This window comes from Triturus cristatus, chromosome 6 (genome assembly GCF_964204655.1).
Source record: "Triturus cristatus chromosome 6, aTriCri1.1, whole genome shotgun sequence".
NCBI classification, from domain to species: Eukaryota; Metazoa; Chordata; class Amphibia; order Caudata; family Salamandridae; genus Triturus; species Triturus cristatus.
Window position 1 is genome coordinate 1,931,668,786 of NC_140589.1, and position 22,613 is coordinate 1,931,691,398.

General features: G+C 48.2%; 1 protein-coding gene across 2 annotated transcripts in view; it reads right to left on the minus strand.

The window, feature by feature from the left end:
- ITGB3 (integrin subunit beta 3) overlaps nucleotides 1-22,613 on the minus strand; it is a 391,103-nt gene that overhangs the window by 4,912 nt on the left and 363,578 nt on the right. For both annotated transcript variants that reach the window (XM_085613652.1, XM_085613653.1), the window contains one exon: nucleotides 12,290-12,456. In XM_085613652.1, coding sequence (XP_085469778.1) covers nucleotides 12,290-12,456 — 167 coding nt within the window. The remainder of the gene's footprint in view (nucleotides 1-12,289; nucleotides 12,457-22,613) is intronic.

Sequence of the window (22,613 nt, forward strand, 5' to 3'; positions counted from 1 at the left end):
CCACCAGTGGACCATTGACAGCCCAAGAAATGGTTTCCCATGATGGATTCGCAAGCGGAGGCTGTTCAGCCTATAAATGACCTTATGGGCCTGAATATCATATCATTGGTCAGACATAGCAACTGCCTAGTGCTGGGCTAGCTGCATGGGACATGGGAAAACCCAGGGAAACAGAGAGACGGAGGGCTGCCTTCAGGGCGGAAAGGGTTCTTCAGCCCATTCGCCCCTGACTGCTGCCCTGCAAATGCCCTGGCGTGCTGGCCCACAAGCTGAACTGGTGGAATACGTCATGAGTTTCTCCACAGAACAGCTTATTAAACATACTGTACTTTAGCTAATATGTTTTGAAAATATGACCATGCACTGGAGTGGTGCAATATTGGTCTTAAAATGAAACATTCTATAGATCTTCTATTCGGTCTCAGTCCAGCTCTGCAAACACCACAAATTGTTCAGACCACTAGGGCGCATTCTGCAAGAAAGTGACATTTTTGCACGGTTAGATTTTGCAAACCCACCCAAGCCCATCATCAGTGGGGAGAAACATTCAAGAGGATACAGGGAGCAGACAGGGGCAGCTCTCTCATGTGTAACAGACATTGGCAGAGGTCAATAAGGCTCCACCTCCTTTCACCTTTGGAGCTCAAATCGGGTGTCGCCTGGTCTTACAAGCCATCCATCGCCCCCAAAGATACTTGTTCACTCAAATGCTCTCCTCAAATGATGTCTTCCAATCGTTATTTATCTATTTATTTTATTCAATAATTCTTAATAAAGCACTTATAAACTCCAAAGGGTATCAGAGCTTGTTCCTATTAGATAAATTAAGTGATTTGAAAGCGTCCTCATCAGATCCTCCCTTCATCGTTTGTCGCAAGTGCATTGTGGGGTGCAGAAGAAGCCATTTATTTAACCAAACGTGGTGTGTTATTTCTGCATCAACAATCATGTCTCTTTCAGACTCCTTTTCAAGGCCTGACTCTAACATGTACATGGTGATAACATTCTATAAACTCTGTTACCCTCCACTAGGAGGATCAGGTACGCTTGCACGCCATGTTTAAAGGAGCCTTCTCTAGATGTAATGCTTCGTAAACTGCTACAAACAAATGATGGAAGAGAGTTCAATCAATCAATCAATCAAAGACATTTATAGAGCGCACTACTTACCCGTAGGGTCTCAAGGCGCTGGGGGGAGGGGGGTGCCGCTACTGCTCGAACGGCCAGGTCTTCAGCTTCTTCCTGAAGGAGAGGTGGTCTTGGGTCAGGCGCAGGTCGGTCGGGAGGGAGTTCCAGGTCTTGGCGGCCAGGTAGGAGAAGGACCTTCCTCCTGTAGTCGCTCTTCGGATGCGGGGGACGGCGGCGAGGGCGTGGTTGGCTGATCGGAGGTGGCGTTTGGGAGCGTAGAAGTTGATTCGGTTGTTGAGGTAGCTCGGGCCTTGGTCGTGTAGGGCTTTGTGTGCGTGGGTGAGGAGGCGGAAGGTGATTCTTTTGTTGACGGGGAGCCAGTGTAGGTCTCTCAGATGTCCGGAGATGTGGCTGGTTCGTGGGATGTCGAGGATGAGTCTGGCTGAGGCGTTCTGGATCCGCTGGAGTCTCTTCTGGAGCTTGGCGGTGGTACCGGCGTAGAGGGCGTTGCCGTAGTCCAGTCGACTAGTGACGAGGGCCTGGGTGACGGTCTTCCTGGTCTCGGTGGGGATTCACCAGAAGATCTTCCGTAGCATGCGTAGGATGTTGAAGCAAAGCCGAGGAGACGTTGTTGACTTGCCTGGTCATGGAGAGGGAGGAGTCCAGGATGAAGCCCAGGTTGCGTGCGTGGTCTGTTGGTTTGGGTGCGGTGCCCAGGGCGGGAGGCCACCAGGAGTCGTCCCAGGCGGAGGGTGAAGAGCCCAGGATGAGGACCTCCGTCTTGTCTGAGTTCAGTTTCAGGCGGCTGGTCGTCATCCACTCGGCTACCTCTTTCATCCCTTCGTGCAGGTTGGCTCTGGCGGCGGCGGGGTCGTCGGTCAGGGAGAGGATCAGCTGGGTGTCATCGGCGTAGGAGATTATGCTGAGGTTGTGTTGGCGTGCGATGGCCGCGAGGGGGCTCATGTAGACGTTGAAGAGGGTGGGGCTCAGCGAGGATCCTTGAGGGACGCCGCAGATGACTTCGGTGGCCTCTGACTTGTACGGTGGTAGGCGGACTCTCTGTGTTCTTCCGTCGAGGAAGGAGATGATCCATTCCAGAGCCTTCTCCTGGATTCCGACGTTGCTGAGGCGCTGTACTAGGGTGCGGTGGCAGACAGTGTTGAATGCCGCGGAGAGGTCTAGGAGGATGAGGGCCGCTGTTTCTCCATTGTCCATCAGGGCTCGGATGTCATCGGTGGCGGTGATGAGGGCGGTCTCGGTGCTGTGGTTGGCTCGGAAGCCAGACTGTGAGGGGTCGAGGGATCCATTCGTCTCAAGGAAGGCGGCCAGCTGCTTGTTGACGGTCTTCTTGATGACTTTGGCTGGAAACGGGAGGAGCGAGATGGGGCGGTAATTCTTGAGTTCGGTGGGGTCCGCTGTGGGTTGCTTGAGTAGAGCGCTGAGTTCGGCGTGCTTCCAGCTCTCAGGGAAGGTGGCGGTGTCGAAGGATGTGTTGATGATGTCTCGCAGGTGGGGTGCGATGACAGCGTCGGCCTTGTTGAAGACGTGGTGAGGGCAGGGGTCGGTCGGCGATCCGGAGTGGATGGAGTTCATCGTGCGGATGGTGTCTTCGGTGCTGATCGGAGTCCAGGCGTGGAGGGTGGTGGTGGGGGTTGGTTGTTCGGTCGTGGTGTGCGTTGGTTGGTTGTTGAAGCTGTTGTGTATGTCCGCGATCTTGTTGTGGAAGTATGAGGCGAGGGAGTTGCAGAGGTCTTGCGATGGGGTGATGTCGTTGTTTCCTGCGCTGGGGTTGGATAGCTCTTTCACGATGTTGAAGAGTTCCTTGCAGTTGTGTGCGTTGTTGTCCAGCCGGTCCTTGAATGCAGTTTTCTTGGCGGCGCGGATAAGCTGGTGGTGCTTCCGGGTGGCAAGCTTGAAGGTGGTCCTGTTGTCCGGTGTTGGTTCCCTTCTCCAGACAGAGGTTTGTGAGTTCATTTCCTTTCAGAAAATCAGCTTCTTAACCCTTTCTGGAATGAACATATACTTGCGATCCGTAAAGCTGCCACAAGGGCTTCTGGTCACATTAAAACTTGATTTGTGCAGAATCAGACATTAGAGTCCACACCAGTAGTGGAGCACTACTTAGGAGTCGGAACCATGTGGCTAGGGGCCTGATGACAAGTTCTGCGGTCCATTAGACTGCCGAACCCGTGGTGGCGGTCCACCTGCCGTATTACGAATTTGGCAGTTGGAGCACCACAGGACTGCCCCAGCCACCAGAGATCATGGATCCCGCGGTGGTGAGGTGGCGGTCAGAGGCCCCAATATGCTGTCGGTGCCCCTGCAGCACCACCGAGCATATTAGGAGTTTCCTCACTGCCACAGTTTTCATGACGGTGAGGCCGCCATGAAAACTGTGGTTTTGACAAAACAAAGGGGGAATTACAGGGCACCCTGTTACCTCAGGGCCATGGGGTGCCTGCAGGGGGGCACATGTTGTGCCTGCTGTGTGCAGTCACCCCCTTTCTGATACGCCATGGACTTTACAGTTCATGCCGTGCAGGAACAGGCTTTGGTGCTCCAATTGCGGTGCTTTTTTAACAGGCACTGCCGGCGGAACGCCAAAGGACCGCCTGCCAGACCACAAGATTACTCGTAATCTGGCAGGTGGGCAGCCGGTGCTCATGTATGGCGTTCTTGTAACAGGGCACTGGCATGGTGGCTGGCTCCAAGACCACCAAACTCATAATCAGGCCCATAGTCTGAAAGAGCTTAAACATTACTCTTACAAACCAACAGGTGTAATGTTGAATCTCTGAAGCATCGACCATACAATTATAGACAAAGTAAGTCTGTTAGTCTGGGTGTGTGTCATGGCATTACCAACGGACTGGGGCATGGGGAAGAAGGCTATTAGGGTGGGAACAGAGTCTACGGAACATTTCAAACTAATCGCATCAGAGGTTATTCCACCCGAAATAAAACTTTCTGGATAAAGTGTAAGGACTGGTAGCTTTTCGGCTATAGCCTTTAACTCGGTCAGGGACAATTTGAAAGGGTCACTCTGTGTCCGGTTTTAGGGAGAAAGAGCATCAGATCTCAAAGGTAGATAGAATGTGATCACGGCTCAGTCGCTTGTGGCCCCCTCCCCTTCAAGTGATGGCTTGTGACTGCTAACTGCATTCTCAAACATGAACTTTGTCTCTGCTGACTTGGTATGTCTTGACATGTTGGGGAGTTGGTCAGTGGTACCCATCTGTTGTACTTTGGTGAAATGGTGAATGGCTGCTGTAATATAGTGTACCTCACTTCCGCCTCAGCTTCCGTCTACTTCTTATATGTGCAGCAGGGTTTCTCAAACTATGTGTTGCTTTGCTGCCAAACCTCTCTTTGCAGATTACTGCTGCTTACTTTTAATCTTCATTTAATTCACAGATTCAGAAATAACCGCTCTGTGCGTGGGCGCAACAGCACAGAGCCCCCATGTGCTAAGGGCCTTTAAATGCAGCTTTGCAGGCACACATGCCTTGTTAGCATTAGCAAAACCAATAGTTCCTTGAGCCTCCACCTATTGACTTAAAAGTAAAAATCATATGCATAGGTGGATTCATTAATGCACATTATTTTCATCTTTCAGTGTTAAAAAAGGGGGTGATTCTAAAAACAAGTAATAGAAAGAACATATTGATTGGCTTACTCTTAATATATCTGAAGTTTGAGGATTGAAGCAAAAGGCACATGTAGAAAGAATTATACAGCAAGTTTTCAAAAAAAGTTCATGTGAGTCCATTTCATAAAAATAAGAAAAAATCCTTTTTGTTATTGTCTATCCTGAAGAAGGTGATGAATTAATCTCTTGTTCACCGAAACGCCGCATCGTCATTGTGAAAATACTTTCATATGATATTGGTACAATTTTTATTTTTGTGACAAATATGAATACATTTCTTGTTATTTAACACAATCTGTGGAATTTGATACCAATTGTGATGATCTTTTTTAACACTGACAAGATGAAAATAATGTGCATTAATTAATCCACCTATGCATATGATTTTACATTTTTTTAAATATTTTATTGTTAGTTTTTATTGATTAAACCTGGTTAACATATTGTAAATAAAAGAATGCTTCTTTACTCTATTGAAGGCTCATAAAAGCGTTTGGTTATACTAAGAGGTGCATGATTATGTTTATCTATTTCCCAAAACAAATAATGATCGATTATTAGTTCTAGTATCTGTTGCCCTACTTAGTATGTACATACACATATACATCATTAGGAGGAAAAGGGGAATTATTTTCTTGTTAGAGTTTATATTACCCGGTCCCTTTTTTATATATAAGGGTGACTCTGTTGTGTTTGTGAGTTTAAATAAAACCAAACTCATAATTTCGTCCCGTGCGGAAACAGGGGTTTACGCACGGGACTAATTAACCGTAGTCAGGCCCTTAAGTGCACTTCCTGATCAGCGTATTCGTTGGCAGTTTCCTAGATTATATGTAGAGGGTATTGTTAAAGAACAGTGATTGATAATTCTGCTTTCAGGCTTTTTGGGGGGGAAATAGTTTCACCATTTGTTAGTGTCCGCACGATTGGATACTTTCAATAGGATTAATATTTTTTGTGGGGAACTGGGTGAACTGCAGCTCATACCTTGTTATGTTGTGATGACTGGTGTTATGCATTCTTATGCCATATTGTGCTATGAAGTGTTGTTATCCTGCGTTCTTTTATATTGTAGTATGTTATTTTACTAAATTATGCTACGTCTGGTATGAAATGGCATTTGACGTGAGCGCTACTTGCACTTTTTGCTGTGAACAGGATGAACTGTAGCTCACACCTAATTTTGTCATGCTGGGTTATATTATCTTGCACTATGTTGTACTTTGTTTTGTTATGCTATGTTCTGTTGTTTCACTATATTTCGTGCTATGCTGTGTTTTTTATGCTATACTATGCTACCTGTGTGTGACTATGGTAGATTTCAGTTCTCGCCTATGCAGCGCGCATGCGCTGTATAGGTGGAGACCTTTAGGAATCTATTCACTTTTTGGGCTAAAAACGTGCACGCTTTGCATTGCTTTCAAAGGCAACGCGTGCAAGTTTGGCGATTTCCTCGCGGGAGCGAGCTTTGAAACCATCTGTTTGTAATTAACTTGCAAGCAGATGGTGCCCCTGCTTGCTCCCGCAAGGGAAACGCTTTGTGTGCTCTCGGCCACAGTCCCCCCCACCCCTCCCCCCTCAGCTGCATTCCTCGCATCCCACCGCGTTTTGCCTGCAGGAGCGAGCAGTGTCTCCTTGTTTACATAGGAAGGGTCAGCTTGCCTGCATTACTGAGTATATCGTATGTGTTTTAATTAAACGCCCAGTAAAGTATTAAACATGAACCCGCAGCTTTGTGGCCTAAAAACTGATCCTGGCACCTGAGCATTTTGATGAACTGCTCTACCTCTCTACCTCTCTACCTCTCTATCTCTCTACCTCTCTACCTTTCTCTACCTCTCTCTCTACCTCTCTCTCTACCTCTCTCTCTACCTCTCTCTACCTCTCTCTACCTACCTCTCTCTCTCTACCTCTCTCTCTCTACCGCTGTACCTCTCTCTACCTCTACCTCTCTCTACCTCTCTCTCTCTACCTCTCTCTACCTCTCTCTCTCTACCTCTCTCTCGCTACTTCTCTCTCTACCTCTTTCTACCTCTACCTCTCTACTCTCTACCTCTCTCCTTCTACCTCTCTCTACCTCTCTACCTCTACCTCTCTACTTCTACCTCTCTCTACCTCTCTCTACATCTACCTCTCTCTACCTCTCTGCATCTCTACCTCTACCTCTCTGCCTCTCTACCTCTTTATCTCTCTCTTTACCTCTCTCTCTCTACCTCTCTACGTCTCCTACCTCTACCTCTCTCTCTACCTCTCTCTCTACCTACCCCTCTCTCTCTCTACCTCTCTACCTCTCTTAACCTCTCTACCTCTCTTAACCTCTCTACCTCTCTCTACCTCTCTACCTCTCTATACCTCTACCTCTCTATCTCTCTCTACCTCTCTACGTCTTTCTCTCTCTCTCTCTCTACCTCTCTACCTCTCTCTGCCTCTCTGCCTCTCTACACCTCTCTACACCTCTCTACACCTCTCTACACCTCTCTACCTCTCTACACCTCTCTACACCTCTCTACATCTCTATACCTCTCTACCTCTCTACACCCCTCTACCTCTCTAGCTCTCTCTAGCTCTCTACCTCTCTCTCTACCTCTCTCTCTCTACCTCTTTACCTATCTACCTCTCTCTATATACCTCTCTACCTCTCTCTACCTCTCTCTCCCTCTTCCTCTCTACCTCTCTCTACCTCTACTTCTCTACCTCTCTCGCCACCTCTCTACCACGACCTCTCTACCTCTACCTCTCTACCTATCTCTACATCTCTCTCTACCTCTACCGCTCTACCTCTCCCTCTACCTCTCTACCTCTACCTCTCTCTACCTCTACCTCTCTACCTCTTTCTACCTGTCTACCTCTCTCTACCTCTCTCTCTACCTCGCTACCTCTCTCTCTACCTCTCTACTTCTCTCTACCTCCACCTCTCTACCCCTCTACCTCTTTACCACTACCTCTCTACCTCTCTCTACCTCTCTCCTCTCTCTCTCTACCTCTCTCTCTACCCCTACCTCTCTACCTCTCTCTACCTCTCTACCTCTCTCTCTCTACCTCTCTCTACCCCTACCTCTCTACCTCTCTCTACCTCTCTCTCTACCTCTCTCTCTACCTCTCTACCTTTCTCTACCTCTCTACCCCTCTCTAACTCTCTACCTCTCTAACTCTCTCTACCTATCTCTCTCTACCTCTCTCTCTACTTCTTTACCTCTCTACCTCTCTCTCTACCTCTCTACCTTTCTACCTCTCTCTACCTCTCTCTACCTCTCGATCTCTCCCTCTACCTCTCTACCTCTCTCTACCTCTACCTCTCTAACGCTCTCTCTACCTCTCTACCTTTACCTCTTTACCTCTTCCTCTGCCTCTCTACCTCTCTCTACCTCTACCTCTCTACCTCTCTCTACCTCTCTCTCTCTACCTCTACATCTCTCTCTCTACCTCTCTCTACCTCTTTACCTCTCTACTTCTCTCTCTCTACCACTCTCTCTACTTCTCTACCTCTCTCTCTACCTCTCTCTCTCTACCTCTCTACATCTCTCTACCTCTCTACACCTCTCTACCTCTCTCTACCTCTCTACCTCTCTCTACCTCTATACCTCTACCTCTACACCTCTCTACCTCTCTACCTCTCTTTACCTTTCTACCTCTCTCTACCTCACTCTCCCTCTTCCTCTCTACCTCTCCCTCTCTACCTCTCTCTACCTCTACTTCTCTACCTCTCTCGCCACCTCTCTACCACGACCTCTCTACCTCTACCTCTCTACCTATCTCTACATCTCTCTCTACCTCTACCGCTCTACCTCTCCCTCTACCTCTCCCTCTACCTCTCTACCTCTACCTCTCTCTACCTCTACCTCTCTACCTCTTTCTACCTGTCTACCTCTCTCTACCTCTCTCTCTACCTCGCTACCTCTCTCTCTACCTCTCTCTCTACCTCTCTACTTCTCTCTACCTCCACCTCTCTACCCCTCTACCTCTTTACCACTACCTCTCTACCTCTCTCTACCTCTCTCCTCTCTCTCTCTACCTCTCTCTCTACCCCTACCTCTCTACCTCTCTCTACCTCTCTACTTCTCTCTCTCTACCTCTCTCTACCCCTACCTCTCTACCTCTCTCTACCTCTCTCTCTACCTCTCTACCTTTCTCTACCTCTCTACCCCTCTCTAACTCTCTACCTCTCTAACTCTCTCTACCTATCTCTCTCTACCTCTCTCTCTACTTCTTTACCTCTCTACCTCTCTCTCTACCTCTCTACCTTTCTACCTCTCTCTACCTCTCTCTACCTCTCGATCTCTCCCTCTACCTCTCTACCTCTCTCTACCTCTACCTCTCTACCGCTCTCTCTACCTCTCTACCTTTACCTCTTTACCTCTTCCTCTGCCTCTCTACCTCTCTCTACCTCTACCTCTCTACCTCTCTCTACCTCTCTCTCTCTACCTCTCTACCTCTACATCTCTCTCTCTACCTCTCTCTACCTCTTTACCTCTCTACTTCTCTCTCTCTACCACTCTCTCTACTTCTCTACCTCTCTCTCTACCTCTCTCTCTCTACCTCTCTACATCTCTCTACCTCTCTACACCTCTCTACCTCTCTCTACCTCTCTACCTCTCTCGACCTCTCTACCTCTCTCGACCTCTCTACCTCTCTCTACCTCTCTCTACCTCTCTACCTCTCTCTCTTTACCTCTCTTTCACTATCTCTCTCTACCTCACTATCTCTCTCTACCTCTCTCTACCTCTATACCTCTACCTCTACACCTCTCTACCTCTCTACCTCTCTTTACCTTTCTACCTCTCTCTACCTCACTACCTCTCTCCCGCCTGGGCCCGCCCTTGGCCCGCGCCCGGGCCAAGGGTGGGCCTGTCCTTGCCTGTCATTGTAGGAAGAGGCAGGGCAGGGCCCACCCCCTTTCATCCATCCTTTGAAGAATCAGTCCAAATTAAGTGAATAAATAAATCCCTTGTAGGCACATTTACCTGTCCAGACTGATATTAAATCTCCCAAGATAGATCCATATGTTCCAGTATTTGCGAAATCTACACTGGATGCAGGTTCAGATGAGTTCTATTTAGGAAACTTGGTCTTGCCCATTGGACACTCAACAGGTGTGGACCTAAGTGCCTTCGGGATAAAATTCAACCATATCCTCCGCAGCATGAACTAAAGTCCGCCAATGCTGCTTTCGTATCCACGCTGCTGACCACGCAGTTATTGGTCGCGCCTTTTCCAAAAACAGCGTGCTCCGCCCCTTCATCTTTCCTGAGTCCAATTTCCCTCTGTTTAAGAAAACATTGACAGTATGGATGTCTCAACAGAGCTCGGCAAGCTTCAAGTTCGCTGATTTTATTTTCCCTTTTTCTCTTAGCGTGCAGTCCCTCTAGCGCGAGGATACCCTTTTTTGGATAATAGTGCTCTTTATAAATTACATAACGTAACGTGACATAAAATAACGTGACACAACACAAAATAACATATCCCTTAAAGATACTCTGCATGTGTTGTCTTGTTTAGATAGTTTAAGTCCACTTATTTTTCAGCTCTGGGGTCCTCCTGCGGCTATGGCCTTTTGCTTTAGGTATATTTGGCCTGCATTTGTGGGCAAAGTCTGATGCTCTAAACCTGTGCTTGAGCTGGGCCTCAATATTGAGCAAACGCCGTCTTTGGAGCAGATCTTATAACCTTTCTTCAGCTCAAGGTGTTCAAAAGAACTCTGCCTTCCATTGAACATCGGCAACATATTTGCGTTGCAAATACACCTATTTAACCACACCTGGTTTACGGTCATTGCAAATACCTGCCTATACCAGAAAAACTCTTACACCTTTTGTAAGTGGTGCAGATAGCTGGTATATCTGTGACCAAACATATCTCATCTACCCTACATCCCCATCACTGGCTTCGAGTCTGTAAACGAACTGTTCCTAAACCTAGGATGGTTTTTTAAAGGCCATGGATGGAAATACAGCTGGGCTTTTGACCGCCAAGTCTGTGGCATTTTCCATGTGAGGTCTTCCGATATTATTACTTACCATTTGATCTCTTTCCTTTCTTTTCTAGATTTTATCTTAAGCATTGATGTCTGTTATAACTTCAGTAGTGACTTTTCTTTCGCCGTATGTTGGGTTCTCCAAATAAGCTATAACATAACATAGCAGAACATTTGTACCCAAAGTTATATTGAATTTCCACCTCAACGATAAAATCATTTTCTTCTCCTTCTACGTGCAACTCTTTTCAAGCTCACAGCGAAGGATCACTTGGCAGATTTGGCGGTGAAGGGACTTGAAATGCGCCAGAGTGGAGTCTTACTTTCAGTCTTACTATTAAAGCTGGGAATGCTTCAGAGTGAGAGGAGGCCCTTCCTGCCCTCCACCTATAGATAGTTTACTGTTTTGTTTGCTGTCACAAGACCCAGCGCTCCATTATTTAAGAAGGAGAAGGTACCTTCCCCGTGATCACCGAGGAAGCACTAGACCTTTTTGATTGGATCAGGTGACTGAATGTAGCTGTGGCATTACTGGTTTGACAACAGTTCCAAAGCAGATACCCCTCTGGCACCAATGTCGTTTGCAAGCCTTGAACTTGACGCCAAATATGACTTTTGATGTGACCACTGCTTAGTATCTTTTGTTTGGTTTCAGTCCCCAGAAATTGGAAACAAGGAGGAGTTGGGCACAAATACAAGAAAAAGGTAAGTGCCTAATAGTAAATTAGACTTTACATTAGGGGCCCTCCCTTCACCGATCCTAATCCGCCCACGCGTTGAGCTCTGGCCTCAATTGTTTCCAGTGGAGGCAAAACAAAACCTTCGGGACCCTATAGTGAGGTAGTATTGCTGAAGCCACTCAGGATGAGAGTGCATACCCAGTTCACATGCTTGGCTCTTTAGGTCTGGCTTGACAGCGCAGTGGTCTGCTGACCTGTTGCTACCGTTCTTTACAACATACATAGGGTTGGCTGTGGTTCCACCCCGCAGAGTGTTACTCTGTCACCTCATCCTACGCCCCGTTTCGTGTCTCTCTCCACCTTCTGTGAGGTGCTTGCGTAGCGATGCACGAGGGATGAATTTACATCTTAAACATATCATGCGTTCAATTCCTTGTCTCATACATGCATTGCTTACTGATATGAACCTTTTTTGTATTTCCTTTGCTACAGTAGAATCACAAATGCTTTCTTAGGGCTTGGACGGGATCCATTACCCCCACCCCCTTCACTACCACCCTCATTACTATTACCACTGCCACCATTGTCTCCTCCGTTGATCCGGGGTGGTAGTTCTTGAATTCAGCAGCAGTGATTGGTTAGGAGAGAAAGGACACAGTGACGTCACGCCCATCACTGCTGTCATACTGAACTGCCGGTTTCGCATATTACTACACAAGAACACATCGTGTAAATAAAGGGTTCTAAAGATCTCATAATGTTTGCAGAAAAGTGTTTACAGTTAATATTTCCATGTAATTTGCAGGTTCTCTTGCTGGCGCGTGAGGCCCCCCTCCCGGCGCCCACTGGCCCCCGCCTTACCGTGTCCCACTTGGCTTTGGCTCGCTCCTCCTCAAACTTGGCGAACTCCCGGCGGTCGTGTATGGTGATGAGCAGCTTCCAGATGAGCAGGGCGGCCAGGCCGATCAGGAGGATGGCGACCATCACCGACAGGAGGACCACCAGGATGTCAGCCCCCTGCGGACACTCTGCAGGGAGAGATGGCAGCGGTTACATGCAGGCGCGACTCAGGCCTCTAAATACACTCACAATCGCCACAGACAGGACAGGCTGCCAGGCCTGACCCCTCTTCACACTCGGAAATACTTTGTCCTCTTTTGGACAAAATATGGAAACAATGCTGAAAGCAATAGACGGAAAAGAACAGAAACAAACCAAGACGTGGAAAAGTTCCGGAGTCAGCGCCTCCCTGGGGCTCTCTGGCGCTGCCAGAGATCTGACGCCCTCTGCTGGTTGGAGGCAGAGGTGTTGCACTGGAGCCCAGACGGCATGAGATGAGTTCTTGTAATACCCCCTCAGCCCCCGGCGAGTCCCCCCAAATATATCAGGCGTGTTCCCAACGTGTGTTCATGGTCAGGGGTGCAGGGCTCTCGATGGCCCGTCCTCACCATGAAGAGTTTGTTTTCACAAATTGTCACTTTAGCATACAACGATTAAAATAATAGAAAAATAAAACAGACACCTGCCCCAATCACGTCTCATTTCAACAAATAGAATCCATTCACCAATTGAATCCGGTCCGGGTTTCATTTTTTTTATTTTTATTTATAGGATGTTTCATGCACTTGGTTAACGATTCAGCCGTCCCGGTGCGACGATCGCTGTGACTCACTGAAAAGACTCACTGCTCCTGAGGTACCCGTATCCTATACAAATAGCAAGTGTCCTTCTTCAGTGTTCATGACCCAGGACACAATCATACTGTGCCATGTGCTTCAGTGCATCCGAACAGCCTGACGTCATGATCAGGGCTTTAAAGGCTGTCCCGTGGCTGACGGCTTCTGTAACAAGGCGCTGTGGGTGCGGACAGAAGAACTTGTTGACCCAAGAGTTCAGTTCTGCAATCTAACCACTGGTTCAGCCGCCTCAGACGTCTACAAATTCCATACGTTGCACCTTTTTGAAACATTACAGAATTATTGCTCGTAGTGAAATGGCTGCACTGGGGCCGGCTAAGAACTGACTCTTCTTGCGTCATCTACAAAGAATGTCTCTAGGTCTAGACCTGGGGCGACAGGGGATGCTCTGGTAGTAAAATGAATGGCGGGGTTACCCTGTCACTGTGTGAACTCTCTGTGGGCCTTTAGCACTCCACATCCATATACCCTGAAGATATCACCATCGCCCAGGGACACGCATGTGGAATTTAGTTTAACAGCTATACTTATGCAATATTTTGGTAATCCATCTTTAGTTTCCAATCTTTTTCTAAGGACTCTGTTTTGAACATTATACTCTGGAGCTGTCCTGGTAGCAATAGAATTGGAAGGGACAACAGCAGGGCTGACGTTTCCTAACTAACCGCCCCTCCTCAGAATGTGAGAGTGAGCGGCATTGTTGCGGGGACAAAGTTCATCTACCTGTGCAAGAAAGATTTCGGTTGGGGGCTTCTGCACAAAACCATAGATTTACCTCAGGATTTATCACTCACCTCCAAATTAGAACTTGGGGCATATTATCAAGGACGGCGTTAAAATTATCGCCGCTTCAGAGGTAGAAAACTGCAGCTAAAGCGGCGATAATGGGCTGATAACACGCCCTCCAGAATTCAATAGAAGCCCATGTTGACACCAGAACATGGGCTTCTATGGGAATTCTCAAGGGCATATTATCAAGCCCATTATCGCCGCTTTAGCGGCCGCTTTCAGCCGCTGAAGCGGCGATAATTTTAACGCAGTGTCTTGATAATATGCCCCTGTGATGGGTGCTCACAGAAGATACACAATCACTGGGAAGAAAAAGTAGCAGAACTAATGCTCGGTCACTGATCCTGGTGGAAGCTGGCGAGATAGCTCAGCGGAACAAGCACCTTTGAGGGATCACCAGGTCACAGATGTGAATCCCAACTGGAGTAAAATAAACTTTCATCCTTCTGAAGTGATCAAGTGATTACTACTTAAGTGGACAATTATACTCCCCACTGTCCAAACGCCCATAGACAGTTTATTCTAAGCGACCTCGTGTGTTATCGAAAGCGACTCTGGACCTCGGCTGGCCAATGGGGATTCCGTTCGCATGGTGAAGCGCTTCCTTCTACCGCCTGGGATTGGACAAACGGAGCGAAGAGAGCTGGTACTGTGAAGAAAACTGCATCTCGGAAAAATACGAATGAAACGTTCTCTACTGGGAGAGAATGTATCGCAGACATATGTACCTCAGAATTCAATCACCCTGAACAGACCCCTGTACATCCCACCGTATGACAAGAGCAGAGATGGGCACATTTCCTCCTGGCAGCTTTGTCTAGTGTGCCCAGCTCTCCAACACAACACAAGGCTGGGGCTCCGAAGCGCCTGCCCCACACACATTTGTTATTACTTTTTTCAAAAGGTTGGCAGAGCTGTGCCCGTCTTGAGCAGGGTTATGTGGGCGGTAGTCAGGTGCCCACAGGAGACTGGACCGCTGCTCTGCAGTAAGTGGGAACCGAAAGAATGAATGCAAGGGCTGCCAGTGTGTAAATGGCCACGCATGTTGTGTTTCTTTTCCATAACTATCATTCTTTGATCTTGAAATCGTCACTGCATTGCATCGTCTAAAGTCCTGCCTAAGGTTTCTGCTCAGACATCGGCAGGACCGCCACATCAATCTTGTCTAACTATGGGAAACAGCTCTGGATTCACCAGTGTAAGTTTGAACGCGAGCATTCGACATGTGCACTGGGAGTGTGCGGCACATGCAACACAGACACCTGTGTTGTGTTTATCTGTGAGAATGAGAGAGAGAGTGAAAAAGGAAAAGTGCATGTGAGAAACGAGAGGCGGGAGAGGGGCTTGGGAAAGGGGATGTAGAGGAGAAGGAATTTTAAGATAAGTGAGAGGGAGAGAGCAAAAGGTTGTGTGAAAAGAACAAGTGAGTGAGGCTTGTGATAGACAGCAGCAGGGCCTGAAGACTGGCAACAGTAAGAGGTCCAGACACTGGTGACAGGATTCAGTCAGATCAACCAGGCTGCAGGAAATGACGAAAGCGGCAGTCACTGCAGGACTCAGAGTGACCAGAGCAGGACTGCTAGAGTATGGAAGCAGCAGGCGGTGTTTGCAGTGACTGAGCCAAACTAAGAATGGTAGCGCTAGGGTCTACACCGAGCGGCAGGAGCTATACCGCAGGTGTTGGCATCCACATGAGGTACAGCAGTGACAGCAGGACTCAGTCATCACCGGAGGGTTGGCAGGGTGTAATAGCAGCAGGAGGTGTATGCAGGGACTACGGTTGTAGCAGTAAGGCCTGGCAGAGCAGGATATGCAGCAGCTCGGATGTAGATTATGGCAACAGCAGGCGTTAGAGCTGGACGCTGAGTGTCCACAGGGCTTTTTGGATATGACAGAAACATCAGGGCGCACGTACCCGTGGTCAGAAGAGTTAGACTGGGGGGCCGAGCCTTCAGTGTCGCTGCAGCAAGGCTTTGGAACTGCTTACCCGCGGAGTTGCGACGGATGAAAGATCTACTGCCATTTAGAAGGAAAATGAACACCTGGCTCTACCCTAGAGCGTAATGTCAATTTCTCCCTTGCCACAGGCCCCTCGTCTCACAGCGCCAGGATACCCGCTGAGTCACAGTGCGCTATATAAGCATTGGTTACATTACATTACATTACTGACAGAATCCTGAGTGATGTCATGTGGCATGAAAGAGAGTCACAGCAGGTGCACTGATAGGGACTGACGCCTGCATATTCACTCACGTATCCACCTGTACGGCCATCTCTGTAGGTTAGGCACCTGCTCTGCAGCTCTGTGCCACCCCCATGCCACCGATGCCTTGACTGTAAATGTTCTGTGAGTGGGTAAGTGTGTGTTACCGACGGTGCGCTGTGTCTGCTCTGCTGCTAATATAAAACTCGTTCTGCAGCTGCCTTCTGTGAGTGGGCTTTGATTTTTCTGTCATTTTTACCTTTTATTCTTCAGAAAACAAAGCTTGCGCTCCTGCTGTCCAATTTCTCCCTGTTTGGTGAGGGAGGAGAGCTGGTGACGATACTGCTCTAGGTGCATGTGGGTGGGGGGGGGCAAGACCCCTGCAGCCCCTGAGGTGCAGGGGGTCCCCATCCCTCCACCGTGGTGAGGAGGGGCCGTATTCAGCCCAAGACCAATTAATATCAGTGGGATATGGGAGACTCCGGGGCCCCTCGTCACATTCTGCAGGGGGCCTCCATCATGTTGCGTTACACCAGTGCCTAGTGTGAGAGGGGAGCTGGCACTGCTGTTGCCGTTGTACATACTCTATGAAGAAGGGGCAACGATACTGCGGTTGATCTATCTGTACCTTTTGTGTGAAGCAGAGAGGCTTGCACCTGTTCTGTGGGGAGAGGAAGCTTGCGCTGTTTCTACCTGTGTACTACCTGTTCTGTGTGTGACATGATCCTGGGCTGCTGCTACCTGTCCTTTACCCTACACGTGTGTCAGGCAAGCCTGCACTGCCCATGCTGTACCTTTCTTGTGTGTTAGTAAAGCGTGATATGTCACTGTTCGAACTCAAAGGGGCATGCAGAAAAGCTCACAAACGGAGGGCCTGAATGACGCTAGGAGGGTTGCACCACCTACGGCCCCCAGCACTTCTGTCATTAGGGTTTGTAATCGCAGCGTAATTTCTGAATATATTCGGTGGACAAAATAAATGCATTGTGCTAGCGTACGTCTGCCCGATCGCAGCGTAGTCTGGGGTGTCCCATCTGCAAGAGGTCTTAGACTGGCACCCCGCCTTGGCCCGATGTAAGACGGGGTGCAGGTGCTGTCCCAGGTGGGCCTCCGCTGCCTGCCAATGGCCGAGAGGCTTTCTAATCACTCGCAGGCGCAGCACGGCATTCCGCTTAGGGCTGCGGGTTCCTATTCTTCGCTGCAGTACTAAAACGGACCACAAGATGGCACTGCTGCCTTGCAAGACACAGCGGGTGTCAGGCGTTGAGGACAGACCCATATAATTGAATCCATATCAGACTGCTATTTTAGGCATGATTCCCAAGCATTTGATTCTTTATACATGCTTCTACCTGCTGTCCACGATGCCCGCCTATTGCACTCTTTACAGCGCAAGAACCCAAGTCTGATAAATGCATGATATCTACTGAGTCAGTGAGCTCCACCGAAGAGAACATCTTCTGCTCCTCTTACATTGAATACCAGAAAAAGCAAGAAAAACACAGACAGCACTCTCGGTGTATAAATGAGGTCATAGATGGAGCTGCACAGTCACACAGCGCATCTCACAAAAAGTGTCAGCAGCGGCTCGACAAATCAAGGTGCGCATTTATAAGGAAGCGGCGGAGCGTGGTGTTAGCCTCCTTGGCGTAACGTCGCGCTCCGCAACTTCTAAAACACTGGGCTGCACCATATTCACAACAATATGGTGCAGTCCAGCCTTTTTCTCTGCGCTGGCGCTAAATTTACCAGCCTAGCGCCAACGCAACCACCCTTGCACCAGTGCAAACGTGTCTGCATTGAGGTGAAGATTATTGGATCTCATTCGTGAAAACTGTTGCATCGCCGCGATAAAACAGCGATGCAACAGTTTTCACAGCACCCTCCTTGCAACACAATTGATGCGCTGTATTTAATGTATGCAAAAACAACAATTGATGGACAGAATGCAGAACAATGTCATTAATTCACCCCAGTACAGAGATCTGGGCCTAAATACATCGTTTTTTTGCTCACCATGCCATTCCAGTTTGAACCCAGGCATATGCAAATCAGCCTTGACCCTGTGCCCCATGGGAACAGTCCAGCCCGAACTGCCAAGCCAGGTCCTCCCCACACTGGAAACAAGCATCAGCCAAGATAGCTTGACTCCAGTGGCATGGAGAGCAGGAGACCCACGTCTTGGCATACCCGTCCATCAATTGTTTCTTTTGCATATGTAAGGTTTTGACGCAGCGGAGTTCAAGAAGTGTCGCAGTAAAATATCATAGATTTCACTGCAACACGTCTATGATTTGTATTACATGGAGACGCCCGCCCTGCAACGCGTACATCATAATATTCATAAAGACCTTCCTGCACACTTTTGCGCCACCATTGCGTCACTTATCGTGATGCAGCGGCGGTGTAAACAATGTGCCATATTTACAAGGTGACGCATCTAGGCTGAGGTGTCACCTTGTAAAGCCCTGCGCCTCATTATACCTGCGTCAGGATTAATGTATGCAGAGTGGGCGTTCCCACGGAAGGCCTCCCTTCCTGCACATAAACAATCTTTAAAGGGTGTTTTATAACTTCTATGTGTGCGGTTTAGTGCAGCACACATAGAAGTTGCAAAACATTATTTTTTATTGATTGTTTATGTGCAGGAAGGTGCACCTTCCTGCACATAATCTATTAATGAACTTTTGCTACAGTGCAGCACACATCGAAACAGCAAAACGAGGAGAAACGAAACACCTTGTTGCGCCTGTATAAAAGCAGGTTTTCCCTGGTCTTTATCTTGGCACTGCCCTATATTTACGCTGCCCTTGTAAATATGGGGCAGCGTCAAAATCAATGGGTGTTATGGTGGAACGCCCACCACAACACCCATTGCCCCCCGCACTTCAAGCTAAGTACAGCGTGAAAGGGGGCCTTATTCACAAGGCGGCATTAGGCCATGTTAGGTGACTTAACGCTGCCTTGTGAACAAGGCAAAGGCCCTATTGCCACTACAACGTCCTGAAAAGTGGCATTGTGGTGGCAATAGAGGCTTGTAAATATACGCCTAAGTATGCAGTGAATGGTGAGCGGGGAGAGGATGTGGCCTTACGTCCAGAGCTGACGACTTTGAAGCTGGAGAACCAGGTTTGAGTCTCGGCGTCGTCTCAGCAACCTGTGATTCTGGGCAAATCACTTAATCTACCCATGCCTACCCCAAAAAAAAGAATGTGTCCTTGTGTAACGTAACTGGTGCTCAAAGCGCTCCAAGACTTTCGGGTTGAGTTTGCGCTATATAAAACTGCAAAAAAAAAAAAGGCCGACCGCACCCTCACTTCATGTAGGCCACTCGACTTTATCGCAATGGTATTATTATACGAGTATTTTTATAGTTCCTATTACCAATGACGAGGCGCTGAAGCGCTTTGTGATTCAGGCAGCACAGTACTCCTCGGGTGCCCAGGGTTAGTGAGCTAGTCATGCATAAGGATTAGAGTTTATTCCTGGCTGGTGCAGGGAAATAAACAATGGACTGAACACCTAGAGCTGCAAATATCTCACAAACATTTTGAGTTTCATTTTCCACTTGGAAACATAAGTAAAACTGCTCCGGTTGAAGGCAGCAGTAAGTGCTGGATGAAGGAAGGGGACACCCCGGTATGCAGGTGAGGTGCAGGAGACGGGGATTTGTATACAGTAAACAAACTATGTGAAATAAACCCCCTGATCTTACTCTGTGGCAGGCTGACCGCCTCGAAGAGGTCAAGGTGAGGTCCAATAAACCAGAATTTGTTACGGCTCGTAGCTGGATTCCTTGTTTATCAGTTTGCAGTCAAATTAAATGTGGTGGAAACCGGTGGAAACTTTGCAACTGGAAGTTCCACCAGGGAGCAGCGTATTTGAAAGATGCTTAAGTCCACCATCTATCTCCTCCTAGTAAGGTGGCTACAGTGAACGTTACTCACTCGGTTCTAACTTTTACTAGTGCTGCGCAAGAGGATTTTTCAGAGGTTGAAGCAGTGTTTTGTACTTGTGTAGTGTACACTTTACACGCTCACTCTCATTTTGAAGGCCTCAAAAGAACAGTGTTGCTCAAGACGAGGCGTGTTGCAAGAGGAGATTGTTTATCTGAACCTTTCCAAGAATTTTTGGTTTCCATGATACCGGCTGCAGCAATAAAGTCAGCAGCAGCACCATTAAAAATGTTTCACAAGGCGGAGCAGAAACGTCCGTGTTTTACAGGAAACAGGAGAAAACAAGCATTGGCATAGCCAATAGGTCTCGCCTTTGTGACCTTATAAGTGTTTAGCCGTGCAACAGTTGATGTTGTTGCACCAAGAATATTGTGCTGGATAACTAAACACTTATAAGGTCCCAAAGGCGAGACCTATTGGCTATGCCAATGCTTGTTTGTATTGGTTGTTGCAGGTGGTGGGCACTGGAAGTCATTTTTAGAGACGTGGACATATTTTTTATCATCAGACTTTTCTCAGAACAAATCTGAAAAAATCAAAAAAGACACCTAGAGGAAAGGAACTATTGGAAAGTGTGACACTGGGAGAAAGCAGGAATGGCAAGTAACCTGAAAGAGTGAGAAAAAAGAGATCGGAAGTGCAAGGTGGTAGAAGAAAGAAGCATGAGGTGGAATCAAGACAAGGCAGCCTTACAATCAGCAGCCACGTCATAAAACGGTGTTGGAAGAAAGCCTTAAAAAAATGTGGCTCCTGCACTTATTTTTTTACAATTTAAGCACTCTCGACACGTCACCAGTGCATAGCCTTTCTGAAGTGTTATCTTCTCACAACACAAACGTCTGCCGTCCAAGTTCAGCAGTTGATTTTGGAAGGAACAGTCAAATACTGACAGTAACAGAATTAGACTTTGCCAAAGGTGAGGTAAATTGTTTACATCCTAGAAAGAGTTTAATGAAAAAGCTGAAGGCCAATGTGAGCAAGTAATCAAGTGCTGGTTAAATCCTCAAGAAAAAGGGTTTATTTTATGTTAAGAGCAAACAAGTCATAGATCAGACGGCTCTTTGTCGCTTCTATGCAGCCAATCGCTGGTGAAGGTAGATAGGCACTCTGTCCAGAGCCTTGGGACCGAGAGACAGATGCCAACAGACATAAAATACATTCAGCAGCTGGTGAAGCGTCTCCAGGCGGCTCTCGGGTTCAACCCGGAGGCAAGAAGCGCTGCTTGTTTATGGAAGAACCCGCCGCTGGGACCACTGACAAGGCCCTCTTGCACATAGCTGCCAAGTGGCCCAATGTCAGACGACACCTTCCTCCTGTACTGGATTATTTAGCCAACAGTACTTTGCATGCTGGGATGTGCAAGTCCATATAATGGGAGAAATCTGGTAAGAATGCAAAACGGTGTTCCAGCAACGACTGAATGTGTTCACGAGAATTGAGGTGGCGGGGGACTGCAGCTACGTTTATCTTCTGCTGTGCTCCCCTTAAACGCTAATGCATTCACTACGCCTTTGCCTCCGCTTGGGCCAATGCCACGCCCCTGCGACTGGTTTCCACTCCAATTGAGCAGTCAACACCAGGCAGTGAATGCGAGCTTGGGCCATGGCCAGTCCGGCGTGTGAGAAACGCGAGGACCGGGGGTGCATAAAGGCGCCCTTTACTATTATTTAGAGCTGCGTAAAAATGTGTATTATAAACAAGGAGGCGGAGGGAGTGCCGAACCTTGCAAGGGAAGAATGAGCGCTGGAGCAATCTGGGGAGGCGAGCCCCCTTCCTGGACCACAAACGTGGGCTAGAAAAGGAGTCCATCTCCAGGCACAGCAAGCCCTCCGCAAGTAAACAGAGCGCAGAGGGAGGGTGCGCCGACCATAAGCACTATCCGAGTGAGCCGTGGGGAGAGCGAGGGTGCATTCAGTAGGCAGCAGCCGCCTTTACCCTGGGGTGGTAGAAGCTTTCATTAAGAGAAAGCTACCACAAGAGCACTGTGTTCGACGTTATATTCTTAAAACAAATCGGTAGTCTCTCGCCTAAATCAGGAGTAATGTCACGTATGTGCTGAGACCAGAGAGACACAGTCCAGTCCAGAAAGGCCCCGCAGACAACGGAAGACCGATAGGAAAGAGATAAATATACAGGGACACAGAGAGCATATGGTGCGAAACAGACCTAAAAGCAAACAGCGAAAGCCCAAAAGCAAGGCGGTGAGAGACCCGAAAAAGATCAGTGAGTGAGACACGACAGACCAGTGAGAGCGCATAGAAAAATATGCTGCCAGAGAGTGAGAAGAGTGTGAGCAGAGAGAGAGAGGTGCCACGCACAAGGTATGAGTGACAGGAGGGAGAGACAGATGGCAACTAAGGCTAGAGTCAGATCCGAGGGGCAACCAAGAGAGGCTCTCTCGAAAGGCATACCAGCGTGAGAGTGGAGAGAAAGTTAAACCAGAGAAAGAGACCTGGGAAAGGAAGGAACTGGACAGAGAGCAAAAAGAAAAACCAAATATTTCCTTAAGAAGGCTAATCGTTTGTGATTAAAATGGAGGA